At 42.9% G+C, this 22,732-nt stretch overlaps 1 protein-coding gene across 1 annotated transcript; it reads right to left on the reverse strand.

Annotated features, from left to right (window-relative positions):
- Nucleotides 1-3,341: 3,341 nt before the first annotated feature.
- BCO2 (beta-carotene oxygenase 2) lies at nt 3,342-21,830 on the reverse strand. Its single transcript, XM_010183780.1, has 12 exons — nt 21,732-21,830; nt 15,028-15,232; nt 13,742-13,953; nt 12,219-12,334; nt 10,190-10,292; nt 8,889-9,017; nt 8,589-8,749; nt 7,859-8,026; nt 5,577-5,714; nt 4,690-4,872; nt 3,814-3,924; nt 3,342-3,455 (listed from the first exon to the last, which is right to left on the reverse strand). Exons 1-12 carry the CDS (start codon nt 21,817-21,819, stop codon nt 3,342-3,344), a joined length of 1,728 nt encoding a protein of 575 aa, XP_010182082.1. The 5' UTR covers nt 21,820-21,830.
- Between the last annotated feature and the right edge of the window lie 902 nt (nt 21,831-22,732).

The raw sequence follows: 22,732 nt of genomic DNA on the forward strand, positions 1-22,732 counted from the left end.
GGTGCTCGGCTGTTCCCATGGGCGCAGGGCTCGGCTCCTCGGTCCGTTCCCTGCAGCGGGGTCTCCTTTTGGCTTTGCGCTCGCCTCGCCCTGACGCGCGAGTGGGCAAAAGGCCTGCAGTGTTCATTGTTCCTTGTCCCCAGTTAATGTCCCCTGCACAGATACCGCGACTCTGTATGAGCCAGTGATAAACTGAAAAAGGCTGTTAAGTGCCGCTGTGTCAGCTCTACCAAATGCAGGTGAATGAGAGCAGCTCCGGTGGACCACTGGTGTGATCTGCTGTGGCAAATGCTTTCCTACACCAGCTGTTTACTAGCTCGCTTTTCACTAAATCACCGAGTGATGCAGAAATTTGGAAGATCACTCAGAACAGCAACCAAAATCACAGGAATCACCATCAGGATAAGAAGTAGTTGTTAAAACATTTCTACATCAGCTTCTGAGGGTGCAAGGATCAGTTCTGAAGGACAGAATGCAAGACTGAAGAATATGCATTGCATTTTCCAGTTCAAATCACTGCTGATCATCTGTGTCCAAGTGGACTTGGTACAATGGTACAGGGAGAAGTAATGCTGTTGAGTAACAATGAGCTAACTTTTCAGCTTAGTCCAAATTCTGCTTTAGAGAACATACACAAAAGCTATCTTGGACTACATCGAAGTTCCTCATTCCTCATTTGCACTATATAGGCTGCTGGACTGCTGGATGCGAGGCCCAGGAACAGAATGACTTGAGATGTGCGCCAAAAAAAAGTGTATCAGTGAAACAATACAAGCTCAAACCACAGAGGAGCTTTCTACCAGGTGGGACTGGTGCTTATTGCAGAACCAGATCAGACACCTGAAATTTGTACATCCTGCCTTCTGTCTTTTCATGGATGTTCCTCTTCCAAGGTCATAGAATCATAGAATGGTTTGGGTTGGAAAGGACCTTAAAGATTATCCAATCCAACCCCCCTGCCATGGGCAGAGACACCTCCCACTAGATCTGATTGCTCGAAGTCCCATCCAACCTGGCCTTGAACACTTTCAGGGAGGTGTTTCATCCTCTCTTTGGTCCTGAAGATGTAATGCTAGCAATGATTTGGCCTGCAGGCCAACAGTTTGAATTGCTTTCTTATGACAGTTGCAAGAAGCGTGTTTATAAATACATCAGCACACAGGAGTGGGCCTGCCAAAGGAAAGCTCACAGGCTCTGAATGAGGTTGTGAGGTGTTTACACAGCAATCCAAAGAGAAGCAGTTCACAAAGCAATACTCACCTGAAGGGACTGACAAAACTCCATGGACCTAATTCCTGTACACCTGCAATAACCAAGATCTATCCACTCCACAGCACTGCAGTATCTAAGGAGCTATTGTTAAATCTTTTAGAACACCCCCACTCCCTGGTTATATGCCTGATTTGAGATGGTTTAGATAAATGTACACAGCAGACCTCCCCTGCACCAGTCACGTGTAGGGGCTGCAAGGCCTGATGATTACCTTTCTATCCTGGCAAACTAATTTAACCTCTGGGCTGGTTACAAACCTGACAGATGTGAAGGAGTGCACTCTGCTAATGATATTCATGGAGTTCAAGCAGAGAAATCCATAAAGTGTGGCCATTTTCAGAAAGCTTTGGGAGAGGGGGTGGAACCTGGATTTCTCAGTGCTGCAAAGGTTTGTATGAGATTAACTGTATTGGCGTATTCCCTTAATTCCTGAAAATTCTTGGTGCCCCAGGGATAGAAGTGTATCTGTCAGCTTAGCAGACTGGAAAAACACCAAGCCTCTAGGCAGGATCTGTGAGTTCTGTGTAACAGGAAAAAAAACCCAACCTCTTAAGGTAGTGCAGTACAGGGGCTAGGATTGCATGCTTTATCAACACAGCTCAGACTGGGGCAAGTTACAGACTGGGGCCTGGCTGCAGCAGAGGAGGCAGCCAGTTGGCAGGGCTGGAGCAGTGGCTGCAGGAGGCATTTGCCATCTAGTAGCTTTGTGAGAACAGCTTTGGCTCCATCTGCCTTCTCACAGTGCTGCAGCCCTGGTGTACAATCCTTGTTTCTCTCCCTTGCCTTTTCCCAAGACCTCTACGGAAGGTGAAGAAAGGGCAGAGAGGAGATAAAGCTGGGTTGTTTCGGTAGAGTGAGTCTGCTCCGATTTGGTTCTGTTCTATGGAGGCTGGCCTCAAGAACATCAGGAGTCCAAAAAAGAAAAAGAAGAAAAAAGCTAAGCAAGTTTGAAGGGCTTTCCTTCAAACCCTAGGGCACAAGGGCTCATTTTTGCTCAAGAAGGATATTCAAAACATTCTCCAGGCTTCTCACATTGAAGCAATATGAAAAGTCCTTAAGCCAGAAGGGCAATCCATTCTCCTGGAAGCCCTGAATTTTCAGAGTGTCCTTAAAGGCAGAGCCTGCAAGTGAACTGCTATAGCAGGCTTCGGTCAACACACCTATCCACCTGCCTCTCGGAGTTCAAGAACAGTAGGAACCTGGATAAGGAAGCAAGAACGTGAGAGAGTGTTGGAGTTTGATCTGCTCAATTTAAAAGCAAAGGGATATTAAAACCACAATGGAGGTCTACATGTTTCATACTGATTGAATTAGGAGGAAGGCAGGAATCCAGCTACACTGTTTAAGCAGGAGGATGGCGGAGATGTGTCATGCATGCCTACAAGACCATGTAACACAATATGGTGTGTGTGAGGGTTGCAGCTGTTGCCTCCTGTGGCACAGCACAAAGTTGGCCATGGGTCTGGTGAGGGCACGGGAAGAAAGGAAGAAACTTCACAAAGTTTTATTTCAGGGCACCATTAGCATACAGAGAAAAGCACAAGTACGGCTTGTATGAGTGTTTGCATCTACTTTCTGTGGTTCACTGAAGGCAATCTTTATGCAGTGGGGGTGACATTACATCCCTTCATTGGACTTACATGTTACTAGTTGGTTTTACCCCTCTCTTCTGCTTTACACAGTTCAGCCAAAGTCACTGTCCTAAGCACTAATACTTTCTTCCATTCAGAATGCATTGGTACCGATGGAAGGTAGCGGTCACCTTAGTTTCCATTTTCTCCCTTGCAAGCCTTAAGCGTGGCAGCCTTTGTGAGCTGCTGCTCTCTAATCTATCAAAATAGTCAGAAAATTAAGATAAAGCAGTGGGCTGTTTGAGTGAAGGGGCTTCTGCCTTCCTCAGACTCTTTGCTGTATGTTTTTAGAAATACAGCAGTAACTCAGATGTTATGATAGAGAAAAAGCAGTTCCTTCATCCAGGACATAATGCAAGGGTGGGTGGTAAAAGAAGCAGAGGTTTTTTTCTGAGGCTGACCTGGCCCTGAGTTACAGGAGGTAACAAGGTCTTCAGGTCACTGGGAAGTAAAGATGCCGTGGAATCCATAAGGCATTTGCACTGCGACTTCTGCTCGCCCCAATTCTCTGAAGGTCTCTGCATCCAAGACAAGCAGAAAAGCACTTCGGTTCTGCAGGATGAAAAGAAGGCCAGAATGAATGCCCAGGCTGAACTTCATTCCAGTGTTCAACTCACTACCTCTGTCACCCACAAGGAGAGCCCAAATGTACAACCAGACCATACAGACTAAGCCTGTAAGACAGTTGGCTGCGAGCACTGATAGCCAGGGATGCCACTCAAGAAACAGTGACTTTCCAAGGTACGCTCCCAGTTGAAGTTTGCCTGGCTGTGCTTGGCAGTTGCAGAGGCACACGCCCTGGGGAGCACAGTGCTAGAACTATCTGCCAGAGAGCATCAAATTGAGTTTTGTGGTTCAGAAGGTATATGTAATACTATGTGACTTTGATGAACTAGTAGCAGTCAGTTACCTCATTGGGGGAGACCACAACAGACAAGATGACTCCACTGTCTTCTACCATGGCATTAGGCATCGGCACAAACACAGGCTCTGATGGGTAGGATTCATCCTCTTGCCAAATCTAGTAAGCACAGTAACATATGGATGTGTTTTTTTGTTAGTACTTGTCTACTACAGTTAGCAGAGTTGCAAACTGGAGTGCTCCCCACAGAGCTCCCCAGGCATACTCTGTGCTCCAAGGAACATATAGATCAACTTTTTAATGAATTCTTTTGATGACTCCAGGAGTATAATGGTGCCAGTGTTACGACAGCATGCTCATTGTGCCAGACATCATACAAAGAGGCAGCAAAGAAGATTCCTATCGCTCATTTCATCCAACCGCTTGCACTGGCACAGGTATAAGCTACAAGCTCAGAGACCACTGCCATCCTAGCCAGCACTACCTTCACAGCATCCTAGCACAGCACATGTTGTGCCCAGGCATTATGGAGACGGAAGTGCCATGCCAGCAGAGATCACTATTGCCACCTGAGGGCATAGCTGCTGCTCCTATTGCAGGCAGAGCAATAGCACCCCAAAGCTGTGCTGAAGGAGGGCACTCTTAGTGCAAAATTAGTATCTGAAGCAGAACAGTTAAAATGGGTGTCTCTTTATGTAGATCAGAAAAGTATCCGATTAAAAAGCATTTAACACTTTGGAGACCATTACTCTTTGCTTTAGGGAGACTCAGGAAAAACACATCTTGTGTTTGCAGTTGGAAATAGCCTAGACCTTGTTTCTTGCCCAAATCATAAGTATCCTCCATGAGCTTGAACCTAAGCTGGTTCTTGGCAGCCACAACAGACTCCTATTGCTGAGAAAATATAATCCCACTTCACCTCACCTTGAAATTCTTGGTCTTCACATCAACCTTGATCAAGGAATCTCCAACCAAATGCCGAAAACCACATCCATAGAAGTAACGGTACCGCCTACCATTGTACTGAGAGTAGTTGATCTGGGGGAACTCCAAGCCCCCAACCTTTTCAAAGTCTTCAGGATGGAGATTTTCATGTGTGCACCGGATCTAGAAGAATTACGCATTACAGGAGTGTCAGTTTAGCTTTGCCTGGGCAGAAGACCTGACTGGTCTCACCAACTCACTGCATAACCATTGTGGAGAAGAAATGTTTAAAGATAAGCCTGATAAGGCAGCTGGAAGCACCAATTCTGTCTCTCTTATCTGTTTCACCCAAAGAACTGACTCATCACCACAGATCTTGAAAACTTCAAGGATCAGTCTGATGTCAAAAACAGGAGCAAGTCCCTGTATTCCTGCTCTCCGAGCTCAGAAAAATCCCAGGTCCAGCACTCAGCAATCTGATGTACAAAGTACATACAGGCATGACCCCACTCATAGTGGACAACACATGTTCTATACCGCTGAACGCCACTCTGTAGGGCTGTTCAGAGCTGGAAGGAAAGAGCAGTTCTGTACCCAGGTGAAAGCGTGGGGGATTTTTGGCAATGGAGAAGCTGAGGTTTGGCCAATTATCATAAAAGGTCATAATCCACTTGTGCATTTTTGGTAGGTCACAGTCTGTCTTTGCTCTCTCATTTAAGGCAATGTGGTAGTCTGTAGTAAAACAATGAGTCCCATCTTAATAATGACCAAACCTCGCTTGCTTGCTTGGTGGACAAGATCTGAGAATGTAATAGCACAGAGCGAAAACTGTTGCAGGCAATCTCACCACAGCCATAAATGCAATTATTTAAGTCTTTAATACATACCTTGCCATCTGCATCTTTCACAGCCCTTGCCAAAGTATAAGACAGTGGGTTCAGATTCTTCCCCACAGGTGTGTCTGAATTGACATTCAGTGGGAGAACAAACCGCCGAGGGAAAGCTCGGGATATTGAGTCATAAACCTGTAACAGAGACAGAAAGTTATGGCGATGGAGAGAGGAGAGGGGCATTTCAGGCTAAGTGCCCTTTTTCAGCACAATTCGGAAGAGTTAGACGTTCCTTCCACTCCTGAAATCTTTCTATTATGTGTTTTACCAAGTTCTGGTAAGAGCTCTGCTTGTTCCAGTACTTTACAGTAGAAAATAAAAAGACCACCAATTAAATAGGTGAGCATTGCTTTCACAGTAATTAACATTGAGTATGCAAATCTCTCAGTTATCCTCCAAATTCAGCACTGGGACATATGCTGCACCTTATTTTATTCAGTTAGAACAGACTTACATTGATCCTTTTTTGAGCCTGTCTATATATGCCCCACTGACTGTGTGACTTGGGCCCTTCTTGCCCAATCAAGATCATGAGCTGATTACAGAAAATGGGACCTCCACAGCACTGAACAAGCAGAGGGTGTACCCCTGCCATAAACCTACGTTCTACAGTCCTGTTGGTGATTTGTGGCAGTCCCATTTTGGAAGCCTGAGGCTGAATAAAGCACTGAGAAACTTCCACATTATTTAAAATAATATGAACCATGCATGGAAGAACTCCACAAGTATGTAAGCTGCATGTGGGAACCAAGTTTCAGAAGGAAAATCTGCTTGATGGCAGACCATCTCAGATCTTTGTGACAGCACAATACAAAACACAGACCATACTGCTTGCTGTTCATCTTAAAGTGCAGGCGTTGGCTCTCTGAAATTAGGAGCCCGTAATACTTTCAAACACTAAGCCTTCTAAATAAAATAGGTGGCAAGGACCTTGTTTTGGCGTTTTTCATTTACTTCAATCTGTGACTCACCAGCTCAACATGAAACTTCACTTTAATTGTATGTGTTAATCTTGAAACGCTATTTTCAAAGAGTTTATGTTTTCTGTAGCCACAGCAAACTGATTGGTTGAAGAATTCTGCCTGACAAAATATGGTTTAGTCAGCAAGAAACAGCATCAAGCAGGATTTGGGGAAAATAGATAAACCATGCTCAGGCATGCCTTAGACTTTCAGTGAAACATAACTTTAAGATTCTGTCCTGAAATGACTTGAACACACAGTTTAGTGGCTCTGCTACTTGTCAGTTAAAGAACATGAGTGTTGGAAACGCATGTTAACATAAGGACACCTTCAGACATATCAAATTGTAGCTCTTTTGTGCTCGGAGGAGCCTGAACAAAAAGCAGAATTAAGTTGCAAAGCAAATGGTTGTATTAACACTATATCGTACTTGAAATAATGTTCACCACATCTTTAAAAAAAACACAAAACAAACAAAAAAGACTTTAAGGAAAACAGAACAAAACGACTTTATGGGGACACAACTGTACATTTTTCAGAGCAGAACTGACTCACTTCGAGTCATCTCAGAAGATAGACAGCGGAAGCCCAGATTTGTCTGAACATGTTGTAGAAAGCCTGCCCTTCACCCACAATACGGTGGGTTTTCAATAAAAACACCTGCAGCACACGAAACCGAAAGCACCCCCACTTTTCCAGCGTATGGCCTATGCAAAATTATGCTTCTTACATGGCTTTAAATGGCGCTTTTGACAGAGCTGGACACAACAAGAGATTTATGAGTACATAAATGAGTTGCAAGGTGAATGTGAGAAACAATGCAAGGTTTCTGTAATTTACATAATAAAAAGCTGGGTTTTCTGAAGTAATGCCTTTAAAAAATAGGATTTCTTTCTCTTTTGCCTTTTAAAAGTCAAACAAAAACTTATTTTGCGTACTTTCTTGGGGGAAATTTTATTACACATGGATATGGAAAATGGATGTAATTAAAAATGAGATTTTAAAATAGAAGTACATTCTGACAGGTTTATGCTTATGGAGATCTGTGTCAGACACCAGTTTTTAAAGTTTTCACTGAAGTGTTCCATGGAGATTATCTGCTAAGAGATTAAAAAGAAAGAAAAACACCAATATATCAATAGATCATAATTTCAGTTCTTCCATATAGTTGTGGTTCCTTTCCCCAGTTCACATGCTCTGTCTTGTGGTCCCCCCCAGTGTTCTTCATTCTACTAACCTGAACCTTGCTTCAGAACAGTAACTCAGACAACACAGGGCCCCATCAGATACCACGCAAGACAAATACAGAGATCTTACCTGATCTAGACCTTCCCCACTCTTCCGCAGATTCTGAAGTTTGTAAGTAGCCAGACTTGTTCCATCATCCTGGCAGCACATATCAAGGACCACACAGCCATGATCTTCAAAGGCATTGATTTGATGGAAAGTAACAAAGGGCTTACTGTACCACTGTCCGGGAAGCACCTACAGTGACCGTAAGAGAGTCTAAGCTTCCTCTCTAAAGATCCTAGTCACACCTCAAAGAGTTTTCTCTTCCCTCCCTCATTTCATTCCCCACTCATTCCTTGTCTTGTACCCTTGCGTTACTACAGAATAGCTGCTTTAAGCCACTAAGTAGGCAAAACTAGCTGAAGAAAAGCCAAAATGTAAAGCAGCCCAGGATACACCCCTTGCCGTCATGACTCCATCCCTATAGCACCATTCCCAGGCTATGACTAACCCTTCTATACTCCGTAGTACTTGGGAACTGCATTTCAGTCCCTGTGCTGCACTCCCAGGATCCTCAAACTGCTTATTACTGCCTGTTCTTTTAGAGCTGGCGAATTAATTAATCGATAGAGAAGAAAATGCGTGAAATAATCCCATTTCTAATAAACGTACAGCCACACTTACGAAGCTTATATTGCAGTAACTTCTGGACTGAGTCATACAGCTATCTGTAGCTGCTACCCAGCACTCTTCTCTTGGGGATCTAAGATTCCAGCTATAGCTGCACAGCTGCTGGAAAAGCCAAAGATCCACCTACCTCCCCAGTGTGCTTGTTCACCACGTGGAAGTAAGTATTGTACTGAGGCTCCCAGCTTATCCCTTCAGAAATGGCTTTCCCACGGAGCTTGGAAGTGATAATCTGCAACAGATTCAGCTTGATGGGTTGCTCAATAAAAATGATGTAGTTTTCACTCATTCCTGAAAAGAGAAGGAAGGAGATACCATCCCTTGGGCAAATGAGACAATGAAAAAATCTTAGGGGCAGAGGGCAGTGAAGAGCCCTTTCTGCCTCACAGTAGGCTATATCCACAGAGTTTGAGATAGAGAGCATTCTTACCAAAGCTGTGATAGTAGGAGGGCTTCATCTTATCCACTGGAGTAATGGAGCACAGCACTTTCGCTCCCTCTAATGTGTCACTACAGTTTGACTTTTGTGGAGGGACCTGAATTATATTATACCTAGACCCTGGAAAGGAGAAAGGGTGTTCAAGACCACTGAGATATGAGACTGTCCACATTGATGAAACCTAAGTCAGGCTCTGTTCCTTTCTGTTTCCCTAGAATACTAGGAACCACAGTCATAGCTAAACTGAGACGAAAACAAAAAGCCAGTTATCTAGTCAAAGAAACAATCAACACAGCAACCTAGCAAAACAACAAGCTTGAAAGGAAGTAGAAAGATCTTCTCAGTCTGGTAGACTGCTATCTAGTTGTACTGTTTGCAATGCACTCCTTGTGCTAACTTAAAGCATCCTGTAACAACAGGATCAGGAAGAAAACCAAGTTCACAGCTTGTGTATCAAAGGAAATGAAAACTTTGAGCCTTGATGACTGATGTTTATTTCTGAGCATATGGGCAGGAAAGAATGGCACATTTGAATAATAATCTGTAGCTTGGTCTCTCCAGCTGGAGACAGCATGGGCTGCAAAGCTAGATATAACTAAAGCCAAAAGGAAATGAAAACAGCAAGAATGAAAAGTGCTTAAAACTGGGTAACTGTTCAGTGAACTGGAACCAGCCTGAGGTATCATAATAAAGGGCATTGGCTGTTTTCATAGGCCTCAGGCACCCGAAAAAGAAGGCTTTCTTGTAAATAATGGTGAATGCTAGTTCTGAGCATATATCCCAACTAGATATAATGCTCATAGTTTGGGGAAGAAGAAACATATCCCAGAAAATTCAGCTTTGCTGTAAAATAGCTAGGTCACTGTAATAAAATCTGCCTTCTTTCCTGTATAAACCTTTATGGTCCTTACCAAAAGCCAATTATTGTAAACGGAAAACATGTGGCTAATTGTCAGCGTTCTTCAGATAAAGCTTCAGCACTGGACTTTATAAATAATTTTCCCGTTTTCTATCAAAGCTGAGGAGAAGAAGAGGGAAATCTGCTCAATATTCAGAGGCCCAAAGTCAGAAGCATCTGAAACTAATTGCTGAGATAAGCCATTTTTATGGAACAGACTGACACCCTGGATTAAGAAGTAATCTGGTTTGCCAGCATTTTTCACAAAGAGAAACCACAATTTCAAGGTCTCTTTAGACACTGAAGTTTCTTCAACAACTGCTCCTTGAAGCAGCAGCAAGCAGCAACCTGTACACCCTGCCCAAAAGCCAGGCCTGGTCATGCTCAGTCTTACCATGCTTCCCATAGGAATTGCCCATGTTGTACGTTGTCCCGTCAGACTCATAATGAGGATGAGCAGTGGCCCCATTCACTGCAACAAATTTGCTCCAGTCTACCTGCAAATGCCAAAGATTTTCGGTCAGTATAGAAGCTTCTTGTTGCTCTGTAACAAGACACAGACTTTCTAAATGTTGACTTCATGAAAGTCTGAGGAAGAATAGCTTGATGATCACTGCATTAATGTAGGATTTGAGCTGAAGCCTTCATTTTGCCAGCAGTCTTCCTGAAATCCTCAAAAATTAACAATGTTTCTTCTCTCTGTGTTAGTCCTACCAGTAACATGGGACTAATAGCACTAGTCATTTCTCTGGGAGACATGAACATTACTAATGGCAGGAAGTGCCCAAACTGTGGCAATACTGCCCATATGTGTATTTAAGCTAGGATCTCATGTAATAACCACAGACAGACATGAATGAAGAGACAGTCACTGCCCCAAAAAATCATCACGCTTTCTGTAAGCACCTGTAGCTAATTGACAGTCAGTACTTACTCTCCTCACAGAGAAAATAGTTTGGCTCCACTGTCTACAGGGAGAAAGAATGGTTAGGGCAAAGGTACAGTTGTGAGTACTGTGGACATATGTTCCTATTTCCTGGGTTAGGCTGTGGTTTGGGCTGAGACAGTGGAGGGGATGTGATGGGAAGAAAATCTGAAGGAAAAGTTGGAGGAAGATCAACCCATGCATTGAAACATTAAAGCATGGGAGATATGCTACTTTTCCAAAAGTTAAAAAAAATGGCTTTCGTGTCCAACATAATACCCTTTGGAAAGCCCCAGCAGAAAAGAGAGCCACACCACTGAAAGCTTAGAAAACCATGGCCTTTTAAGGCATCTCAAATTGGGAGTTTGAAACCATCCCTTCCATTTCTTCACTTAGCCAAAAAATACCAGTCTGCATCTAAAAAGCAGCTTAAGGGGAACTTTTTTTACTGACAAGATGGCTCAACAGAGCTGAACATTCAAACTAAAAATACTCACACATCTTGTCACCACTGCGTTATGGTTTACGAAAAAGACAAAACAGCAAATCATCAAATGAGTAGCATGCTATACTTTGTAAAGAGAGTTTCTTCATGACTCACAACTGATCCTGTAGGGAGGGAGAGAGTCTTGGAATGCCTCCTTCAAGATCTGAGGGTGTGCAGAGCCCGGTATTTTGTGGTGTTAAATAGTATCAACTACTGTGCCTGTATGTTACCACGGAATGACTCTGGAATGGCAGAATCCTTCGTCAGTCCTTCTCACACTTGTCCAGCCCAGCAAAAACACAAATGGCCTCTGAGGTTGCAGACAGGAGGACGTACAGCTTATGCTATTATTTCATAAGTCGTATTCTTTCCTCAAATACAACCACACTCCTGTGAGACAATGCACAGAACATATCGAATGACTTACTCTGACTTTTTGCTTATTTGCTAGCATGGGAGAAAATAAAGTGGCAGCTGAACTTCGACTTGACTTTTCAGTGACTTCACCACCATTTGCAACGGAGATTTCAGTCAAGACTTTGAAAGGCCATTTTGAAATGTTTAAAGCTGAGGATGTAAAAAGGAGATGAAAGGAACAGATGGGAAGAATGATGAGACAGGGCAAGAATACAGATCTGAGATCAGTGATGTTAACTTCTTCCTGTGTGCACTTTTATTCTTCACACACTGGTAAGTACAGACAAGTCCAGACAAGTAGTGAGTGCGCAGGAAGAATGCCAGCTGTACCCCAACGGAAATGAGTCTTTATCTGTCTCTCCTCTTGCTTGCTACAGTGGGCAGTGACTGAATCTTCACTCATGTGAGCCGCATTATTGCTAAGTAGATTTTTAAGGGACTCAAATACACTGTGAATAGATGCTTATGGGTATGACTCAGAGCCGCACACATCATTTCTTCTGGAATCTGGGTTCCTCTTTGCTGGTCTTATAAAAAGCAAGGAGCAATTCTCCTGTACCGTAAGCTAACCACCTTTATCCCACCTGTCCACACCTTTTCCTTCGTTTCAAGTGTTTCCGGGTCCACTTTGTACATGAAGATGTTCTCATTGCTGACATAATAGTCTCCTTTATACAAAACGTAGTTCACACTGGCATTGTCACTTGGTTCTGAAACGAAATCCTGGAGTTGTACATAGCTCTGTTTAAGCTCATGTCACATTATAGCAAGTTAGGCGTGTTTAAAGAAATAAACCCATTTACAATGACACTAATCTCTGTGGTTGCTTAGAAATATCTCACTAATCTACAAGGCACTCAGGAAACTGTCTGTACAGGTGAGTTCAGGATAAAAGGACAAGGACTGGTTCTTGTGGAAATCACCACAGTGAAGCCAAGATAACCTTCAGACTTCCATATGCCCTTTGTTTCTGACCTCTTATTTCTTTCTTTTCCTCTCCCTTTCCTCCATAGGCAAGACTCGAAGCTATAACTTGGGCTGAGGGGAGGGCAGGGTCTCTATTTGTGTGACAGGGCTTGGACAGGGAATGCTGCTGCTTCTGCCCTGTTCTTTCTCTCTTTAAAAATCAAGTCAGGGAGACACCCTTTGAGAGCTACATGAACACAACAGCCAGAGCTGTTCTTGCTGCTCCTATGGGAGCTGAGACTCACTAACCAGGTCGCTGAGAAGAGCTGAGGAAAAAGGGATTCCCCCAGTTGAACACTGTGTGTGGTGAACACAGGGCCTGAAGTTGGTAGAGGAAAAGCCCGGAGGACAGGCCTTGTAGTGAGGAATAGCCTACAGGTGGGTAAAGAGGTAAGGGTGTGCAGAAGCAACCTGCTGAAGCTTGGAAAGAAAGATGGGAGATGTCGATAGTTCTGAAATTGAGACAGCTGGGGTGGGGAGCTGGGGAGCTCCAGTAAGGGAAGGTATGAGCACCTTTGAAGAGAACACACGACATGGCAGGAGAGGATCCTTCTCCTCAGGAAAGATAAGAAGCAGAAGATGGTCACACACATGAGCAACAAGCTGCAAACTTGAGGTCGGTTCTGGTTTTAGTGCAAAGTACTTTGCCTGCATTTAAGTCTCTTTCTTTCCTGACATACAGAGAATCCTAGAGGTAATGGTACTTCATTTCCTGTGCAATATCGTCTCTCACTCTACTCATATCATCTCCTGCACCTTAGTACAGGAAGGGAAGGATTAGCCCACTTACCCTACAAGCTTAGCAAGGCAGGGTGTTTTAAGGGCAAAGCTGTGTCTCAGGTAGAACGGCAGATTGTAACGCTCATTTATCAGGACTGCACAGGGTGTTCTTTGGGGAAAGATTTCTGTTGGAAATTTGGAAATGAGGGAGCTGAAGTGGCACAAACATTAAACTGAATGTGCCTCTCCCATCTGAGTCTAACACCAACCTCCATTTTTTTTTTTCTTCTCGTTGTTCTCAGGGAACATCTCCTAATAAAAACATGGCTTTGAATAGGCCTACCAGACTTCCTCACATCTCCCCTTAAACCTAACCACAAGGTCGCCAGGAATATCTCAGAACATTTCTTATTTCTTAAAAATCCTCTTACGTGGCATCTCAAAGCGTGACAGGAAGCGCCCAAAGACACTCTTGCATGGGTCTGGCATTGCCAGCGTCCCAAATTCCGAGGCCACGATGCGGTTGTGCTGGCTGTTATTCAGGTAGGAACTGCTCTGCAGAAACTTGCTCCGGTATGTCACTGTGCCATTCTCCAACTGGAACTGATGCAACAGGGCCATGCCATCAAACCAATGGTTAAATCTTCAAGAAGAGATAAATAAGAGAACAAGATTTAGACACTATATGATGTTCTCCTATACTGCTTCTTCTTGCCTGTAGGTTTATTATTGTCTGTAAAAAGCTAGTGCCTAGATCCCATGAGCACTTTAACATGTATAGCCTTGTGATGAGTCTGGGAAAACATCTGAACTGAGTGAAACGAATCAGGTGTATTGGCAGCTGTAGGACCTGAAGTTAGACATTGGCTTTTAGTGAGATTTGAGCTCCCTATATTACTTTTGAAATTGGATCTCAAGGACTTCTGAAAATGCTGAGTATAAGCTTTTGGAGGAAATAATATACACTGGCAAACCAATCACTTTGCAGACTTCTGCACAAGGCACAGAAATTATGCTTTACTGCACAACAAGAATAGAAATTATTACTGAAAGCTCAACTGCAAAAGAACAAGCCTTTATCTCTCAGTGGTTTGCAGGATGGTATTCTCTCCGAAAAACCTTACGGTCTGTCTCCAGAAATATGATAAAATTGTCACCTTTGGCCAGTTGCTGCCATCAGCTTTCTTGGAGGAAGAGCTAGGTTTGTCAATTAGCTAGAATGGCATATTCCAAGCCAAACACAGTAGTTGCCTTCTTGAAATATTTTAATATGTTATTTGTAAAATGAGATGGATTTGCTTCTAAAGCAACTTGCACAGTTTAGTGCAATCAACGGTACAAATCCTGCCCTGGATTTCAGAGTGCTCATGGGATGGACTTTTGTTAATGACAAAGGACTAGGAGCGTGGATGTTTTAATCCCTGGCTCTGCTTCCTTATTATATCATTCTGAGTAGGTCACAGCCTCTCTGTGACTCGGCTTCTCCAACCTTAATAAGTTAACCACACTCCTATTTTCAGAGTGCCCACTGTGAGTTTCCACATGACGGAGCAACTGTTCTTAAAAGAGTGGTAACGTAAGCATTTCTTCCTTGCCTTACTTAAAAAGAAACTAGAAGATGTTCCAAACTGCGATGAGACATTCAGGGGAATCCTCTTTAGGTTTAGCCACAGCTCAGGCCAGAATCATTAGACAGACTCATCAAACCTGGACTTACGTGTCCTCACCAAACTCGAACTTCCCAGGACCATTCCTCAGAAGACTGCCATTAATCCATTTGGGAATATGTCCTTTGATCTTTGCTGGGATGGGCTGCGGGGTCTCCTCTACTGTCTGAATTAAGCGTGCAATGCATTGCAAACCCTTGGGACTGTGGAAGGTGATAGGCTCTTTTGATGGGCTAGGCAGGGAGTTCTTTAAGCCTGCGAAGAAAGCAGCGAGAACAAAAAGCAGGTAACTAAGATTTTCACTGGAATAAACAGACAACTGCTAGAGCTTCAGTTTGGATGTCTAAGAGAATAGCATTCAGCACTGTGCAAGCAGCCAAGCTGTAGTGGATATTCGAACTAAAGCTGTGTTCCCATGATACCCCACACATCCACAGGGAGCTGAAAATCCAGTGGATTTAACTCTACTGTAGTTAATCCATTAGAGACACCTGCTCTGCCATCAAAATATGTGATTATAGGAAAGAACTTTTAATTAAAGAAGCTTATAGTTGGAATTTATTTCAATAAATAACTGAGAGCAAGAAACATATTTATTATAAGAACCAATGGGGATGCAAAAAGAAATCTGACCCAAGTTGAGATGACACACACAGTAATGTCGAGAGGGAGCCCTAAAAATAATCTCCTTGTAATTTATAACAAGCAGGTTGCTGAAGAAAGTGACAGAAAGGAGCTAGTCTGACTGCTGCAGACTGAAGCCACAAGCAGAAGGATGTAATTGGGCACTTTGTAAAGCAGTGCTTGTTGCCTTTGTAAGAAAACGTTGCCAAGAGCAAGGCAGAGTTGGGCACACCTCAGATAGAAAAACTGCTTTCTGAAACACGCTCTAACTCCACCTCAGTATCACAATCGTGGGTGAGTTAAAGAGACAGAAGACTGTGAGATTTCCCCAAGACTTGTAATCTCACCAACAATCACCCAAGGAATTTCCAAACATAAGGCAGAAGAACACAGAACACATCAGAAAGAGATTGTGATACTTAAGCAGGATATGCTGCTGGCTTTTTCACTTTTGCTGCATTTGAAAACTTTCTAAGGTCTTTCTACTGTTCAGTCACTAGTGTCTGGCCTTTAATTTTAAAGCCATAGTTGTTACTGTTTGTAAAGTCCTTGGCTGCAAAAGCCTTTGCAGTAAAGCATACCTAGGAAAGGAAAATCAATGCAGCATAGAGCAAGCTGAACACAGAGGACAGGGACATGCACTGTCTGCTGCTTTGAGGTTTGGAGCACTGTAATTAGAGATATGGTTCGTTTCAACTCTGTGCTATCAGATTGGATGCAAGGATTGCTGTGCATGGCCTCTACCCTGCACCATGCCATCGCAACCCTTACTGTGCTTATGCTTAACTGCTGCTTATGGATAAAGTCTCGAATGCAGCAACGTACAATTTAACAAGAAGTGATATCCAGGTCAAATCATGGTCAGTGCTGCCTCAGCCACCTCTGGCTAGGACTTAATCTGAGCTGGGTTCAACCGAAGGTTTCTGAAACTGTCTTGAAAGATTGTGCTGTAAGGTTTCTCACAGTAAGAAGCAGCAGTTTTTTGCAGCTAAAGGTAATGCATGGTTTTCCTAATGCTGACCGTCTCTGATGGAGCTTCTTGTTTGAATGCAATATCCCCCTTATTAGGCATAATTACAGGACAAAAGCATCAAGCGAGCATGAACTGATTGGAATGCTGTGTGCAAACAGCACACAGTTATTGGCTCCAGTAGCATGGCTTGCAAAGCCTCATCAACACAAGGATTGTTTTAGCAATCCATTTAGCTGCAGAGGTGGATTTACCCAGAAAGTACACAGGCTGTTGACTTCCCTCCCAGTGCTATCACCTTCTCATCTATCACAGGCTTCCTGTCCGCAGGTCAGTGGAGTTGCTTAGCAACACTGCTCCACTCTAACCATGAGCCCATTGAGCCCTGAACTAAACTCGAACTGATGAAGACTTAGGTGTAAGTGAAACACTGATAAAAAACGGACAGCATGGCATACAGAAATCTATTCCTGAACCAGGCCCAGCCTGTGGACAAGACCACACACTAACCAGACTCCAGACTGATCCTGAACTTTATTTTGATTCTTTGATGTAGCTATTTGTTGTGGTTATACTAGTCACTTTCACCACTACTTCTTCTAGCCTACATTCTTTAATCCAAGTGATTAAGTGAAGTTGCTGCACAAGTTACCTTTGAAACCCTGTGCACACAACTACAGAGGAAACTTGCTATTTCAGACAGGAGAATAACTGCAAAGGAACTGCGTTGGCAGACAGCGTTCTTCTAAGCTTACTTCTTCCAAACAACCACAGACAGAATGGGTGTTGGGCATGCAGGAAAGTAAATTGCAAGATCTCTTCAATGTAGTTCTCTGGCTTGCCAATCCTCAAATCCTTCTTTAGATCTCTACTATGGTAAGTCAGCTAGATAAAGAATTCAGGCTGCCCGGCTAAAGCAATTAACCTCAAACCATCAACATCCTCTCCCTCTTGAAATTCAATTAAGTTCTGATTAAATCCTACATGAAGCACTCAATCTGATCCCAACACTAGTGCTTCAGAGTATTTTCTTAGACATACGGAAGTAGAGGCTTTTCATATCAACCAACACCTCGCAGGTTTAGTATTGCCATCAGTACTTGCAGAAATGCAGCTTTAGTAGGCCAAGCTAAAGTTTGTAAAGATGTAAAAGATGCAGAAAAAAAGTTAAAAATTAGAATAAAGTGTCCTTAAGGAGACATTTTTGCATCCAAGCAGAAAAAAAGCATGGCACTACATAGAGACTTCCTGGAGAGCAACATAATTACATAAGAAAATTTAGAAAGATAAACCTCACAAAAGAGCCTGAACAGGACTGGAAAATACCTCATGGGTCATCTCCTCCCAACTGCTGTCCCAGAAAGTACTATATATACATATACTTGAACTCTATCTTTAAAGTTACTGCTTCCTGCCACTTACTCCTCTTTGGAAGGCTGCTCATTGCCCGGATGATTATAAAAATCCTTTTAATTTATAGAAGGACTTTATTATCATAGGACTATTTGTACCCCTTGTTGTTCTGCCAGCACTGTTAATGTGACTTTGGTAGTTCTCCCTCTCTTGTGTTTACCACACGTTTTATTTACAGTGAGCAATCATATCACTTCCTAAGCTAAGCAAGCCAAGTTCTTTTCATTTTCCTTCTCCTGTGATAACCTTGCCATTCACATGATTACCTTAGTAATCCTTCCTGAAATCTGATCTAGTTAGAATTCATCTAGTTAGAATTCACTTCAAGACCTAGACTGAGAACAGCCTGTATACAAGAATGTAAGTTCGTAGCCTGCCCTACCAGACCAGAGAGAAAGAAAGAAGCATAGCAAGGTAATGGTCTATCTTTCCTTCTGGGAACCACTCAAACGAGCTGAGGATCCTGACAGTAATGCATGCAAAATGGAATCAAATAATGATACCCAGGTGAGTCAAAACAGAAGTTTTCCGAAACATTACAAGTCATTTTAGGACAATTTTGAAAAGCCAGGAGGAGAAGAGTGGTGCAAGGATAAGAAAAAAGAAAAAAAGCATGTTTGCTCAGGTGAGTTTGTTCTGAAGCTATTCAGGACAAAAATTAAGCAATGATCTCCTCTAAACTTGGCACAAAACAAAACAGAGCGTCTTGTACTTGCACTATGTAAACTGCCTCCGATGTCAGGGTGTTCCTTAGTGCCCATCATCTACAAAGAAATAGAGCATTTGGACAACCCACAGGTAGCTGGTGGGTGTGATCAGACAGATTCTTTGCAGGGATTTTATGCAACCTGCCTCTTTTTTTCTTTTCTTTTTTTTTAAAGTAATAATTATCTGTGCAACTACCAAGATTTAATCAGCAGCAGCAGTAGCAAACAACACAGGCTAATTAGCACATGCAGCTAAGACCAGAAGCGCCTAGTCCAACTTGTTCCCCTGTTAGTGCAGGAAAGGCTTGCATTGATTAAAACCAAATATGAAGCTACAGCTATAAATATGCGGGAAAGTACAATACAGAATAAACACAAAGGAAGTAATTTTGTTGCTAATCTGCAAGTGACCACAGCTGTATTTAAAAAACCCCAAAACTAACTACTGCTGCAAACCCTACACTTCTTCCCTACTAAATGAACTAATAAAACTGAATGAAGCCTACCCTCCAAATTTAACCATAGTTTAATACTAGAAACTGTTACATTTATCTGCACCTACTCTGAAATGCACTGAGCAGATGGTACACAAACACTTCCTACTTGAACACAATTCAGGAGCAACTGTAAGAAAGGTGTATCACCTTCAGATAATACCTGTCATAAAGCTTAACTCAGCAGAACATCTGCTACCCAAGTAGACACAAATCCCTGCAGATTGCCATACAGAAGACAGACTGACGTTTAATGTTGAGAAACATATAAATTATATTAAACACTGACTCTGCTTGTCAATCTTATAAGTGGATGGAGGAAACACAGAAGCTATTTGGTAAACATGAAATTGAAATTGCATTGGATATAGCAAATCCACTTTGATTTTAACCTATGCATTCAAATCTAGGGCACAGGGACCATCAACATTGGTCTCCACGTGTAACTGCACTGTCTAACTGCTTCATGCAGAAGGACCAGACTTCAGGGCATACTTTGGTAAACAGAATGCTTGCAGCTGGTATTTGTCAAGCAGGGAGAGTCAAACTAGAATTCTGTTTTCCCTGAGGACTCACGCAAATTCAGAATAATCATACAGCTGATTTGGAAATCCTCTGGCACAAGATATGGGCTACATTATGGCCACTGTGATTCATAGATTGGAACCACAGGGCAAACAAACCAGCTTTCCCCACCCCCACCCCCTGCCCTCAACCTGAAGTCGCTGTAGCTATTGATTTCTGCCATCCGGACTCTAGCCTTCACCAGGGTAGAACCCCTCAGCTCACCTGAGGGTCCCACATTGATTTTTGAACTGAAGTTGTTGCACTTGCCTTGTGTCTGCTGGAGAGTCCCCGTACTTGACTCCCTGTTCCATCTAGCTTGTTGATTTCCCATTGTCAGGGGCTCAGCCACCCACTTCCTTGCTAACAGGCAAAGAATATCATAAAAGAAGTGACAGAAAACACAGTGAAAAAGAAATAGAGGAAAGGAGTCGAGAAAGGCTTGGCAAAGACAGATAAGGGAAGAAAGCAGCTGTGAATGGTGTGTACTCTTGGATATGAAATATCTGTTGCTTTCCCAAAGACACCTGTAGAAACAGATTCTACACTACAGGTGTGGTTTTTTACTGACATGAGGAAAATGTAATTTCTTTTTTAAATATTGATTTACACAAACAAGCTCTTGGCCTTATCCTATAAAGACACTATGGACAACTGGTGAGCTAGGAAAATTTTGCCAGTATCACAGGAAACATATCAGATGGAATAAATTTTTTTCATACTTTTTTCCTTTTATTATCTCTGTTTCACTCAAATGCCTGAACAAATAATAGAAGGTTTTGTTTTTCATGATTAACATTCTCACCTTTTAGCTAAATTGAAAAAATTCTGTATCAGCAAGCTTTTTCAAGAAGACCTTAGTAAAAGTCAGGGAAAATCCATAATTTTCAAAAACGTACAGAAAACAAGGCAAGGAAACGTGCAGGGTTTTCATGTCTCTCAGGTAATCAAGACAAGAAACACAGCTCTCTGTGTTCCTGTGCAGTTCAGTTCCAAAGCATGAAAGAGGTGGAGTGCAAAATTTAGCAGAGAGCACCAGTGTAAACAAGATTACACAAGTTGTTGCAATCTGCTAGCAAATAACACAATAAATTTATGTATATAGACTTTTTTCCCAGCAGAAAAGTACTTTATCGTACCCCAAAATGCTAACACCACAGGTAGTTTTATATAACATTCCCAATGCTAGACATAATATTTGGTCATTCAGTTTGCATTAATTACTCTGCCTCTGAATTTTCTGTGTTTGCTCTCACAGATGTAGTTGATGGCACATGTTTTCAACCAACTTAGTAACACGTGCAGCGATAAAGAAACCTGGAGTGTTCCTAAATTTCTATCCATGGATGTCTTCTTGTGAGACACTAAGACAGGTTTGAGAACCTTTCAGATCTGTGGATATTCCAGAAGCAACTGTTTGATTCTAAAGGGGAGGAAAACACCACCATCAAAAAGCAGAGACTCTGGTGAATTAAGTAATGATTTTTGTTGTTTCACCCTCTTAGACAAAAAAAAAGACAAAAAAAAAGTCAACACAAGCTGTACAATGATGGCACAAATTGCAGAGTTCGGTGGTGAGGCAAAATCCCTTGGGGTAGTTTCTTACTTGTACGTTCCGACCAAAGCTTCAGTAATGTCGCTGCTCTGACCAACCCTCTTCCTTTCACAGCCCACTTACACATCTCACAGCAGGCTCCCTTGCAGAGAGAATTTGCTGCCTGCTGCTTTTCCAACTCTAAACCGTCAATATCTTTTAGTAATCCGAGGGAATCTGTGCAAGGCACTTGACTCTCCGGTTTAACGCTCCAATAAATAAGAGAGAATTTCCGGCTTCTAACAAACGCTTCAAATTGCTTAGTTCCTAATTTCTGATCAATAGAAATGAAATTGCTCTACCGACCTGTGTCAGCAGCAGCTCTTAAGAGCAAGAGAAAACCCCTTTCCGAGACGGTGGGATAGAAGTATTTGTTTATGCGTTTTACCTGGAATGAATTGCATCAAAGAGCAGAGGAAATGCCGCAAATTAGCAAGCAGAAGGACGATGGCAGACAAAAGGATTTTGGAAAACATATTCCGCTCGGACGAAGCATCCGATCTGAGGTACAGACAAAGGTACCGCTGCCAGGTGCCAGTGCGCAGCCAGCACGGATGGATCCGCTGGAGAGAGCTGCCTGATGTCATCATTTCAGAATAAAAGCCGGGACGACTGCCCTAGCAGGGCAGGGTGAACGTGCCCGCACTGCACTGCACTGCACTGGTACTGCCCGGCCAGGCAGTCGCAGGGCACAGGGGAGACTCGCCACCAGCCTGAGCAGCTCGGCCGGCCAGTTGCTGAAGTGCCAGTTTTTGTATTTTTATATATCATCATATATAATATATGGTATTATATATCATATATAATGAGAGGAGACCTCATTAATGTTTATAAATATTTAAAGGGTGAGTGTCACGAGGATGGAGCCAGGCTCTTCTCGGTGACAAACAATGATAAGACAAGGGGTAACAGACACAAACTGGAACACAGGAGGTTCCACTGAAATTGGAGAAGAAACTTCTTCTCAGTGAGGGTGACAGAGCACTGGACCAGGCTGCCCAGAGAGGTTGTGGAGTCTCCTTCTCTGCAGACATTCAAAACCCGCCTGGACGCCTTCCTGTGCAACCTCATCTGGGTGTTCCTGCTCCGGCAGGGGGATTGGACTGGATGAGCTTTGGAGGTCCCTTCCAATCCCTAACGGTCTGGGCTTCTGTGATCATACAGGATAGTGTTTATCTTGCATCAAGCTGTGCCCCATCTGTCATTTTTCCATATTAAGTTAGCTACTCTGATAAAGGATTTTTTTTTCCGGCTCTCATTTATTGTTTCCCAGGTGCTCATAAAGTCATTGTTAAGAAATTTACTTGACTCTCTACAGGATGGAAGAGAAGCAGACTGATGTATGATTCTTTGCCCTCCTTTCTTCTGGCTATTCACCTTGATGATATA

This window comes from Mesitornis unicolor, unplaced genomic scaffold, assembly GCF_000695765.1.
Source record: "Mesitornis unicolor isolate BGI_N332 unplaced genomic scaffold, ASM69576v1 scaffold26524, whole genome shotgun sequence".
Lineage (NCBI taxonomy): Eukaryota > Metazoa > Chordata > Aves > Mesitornithiformes > Mesitornithidae > Mesitornis > Mesitornis unicolor.

Excerpts from the sequence above, each read along its gene's own strand:
- BCO2 (XM_010183780.1), bottom strand. The coding sequence starts at position 21,819 with ATGTTTTCCAAAATCCTTTTGTCTGCCATCGTCCTTCTGCTTGCTAAT. Across the intron at positions 15,233-21,731 it reads TTTGATGCAATTCATTCCAG|GCTTAAAGAACTCCCTGCCT; the intron begins GTAAAACGCATA and ends CTTTCTTCGCAG. Across the intron at positions 4,873-5,576 it reads TGAAAGATGCAGATGGCAAG|ATCCGGTGCACACATGAAAA; the intron begins GTATGTATTAAA and ends TAATTCTTCTAG.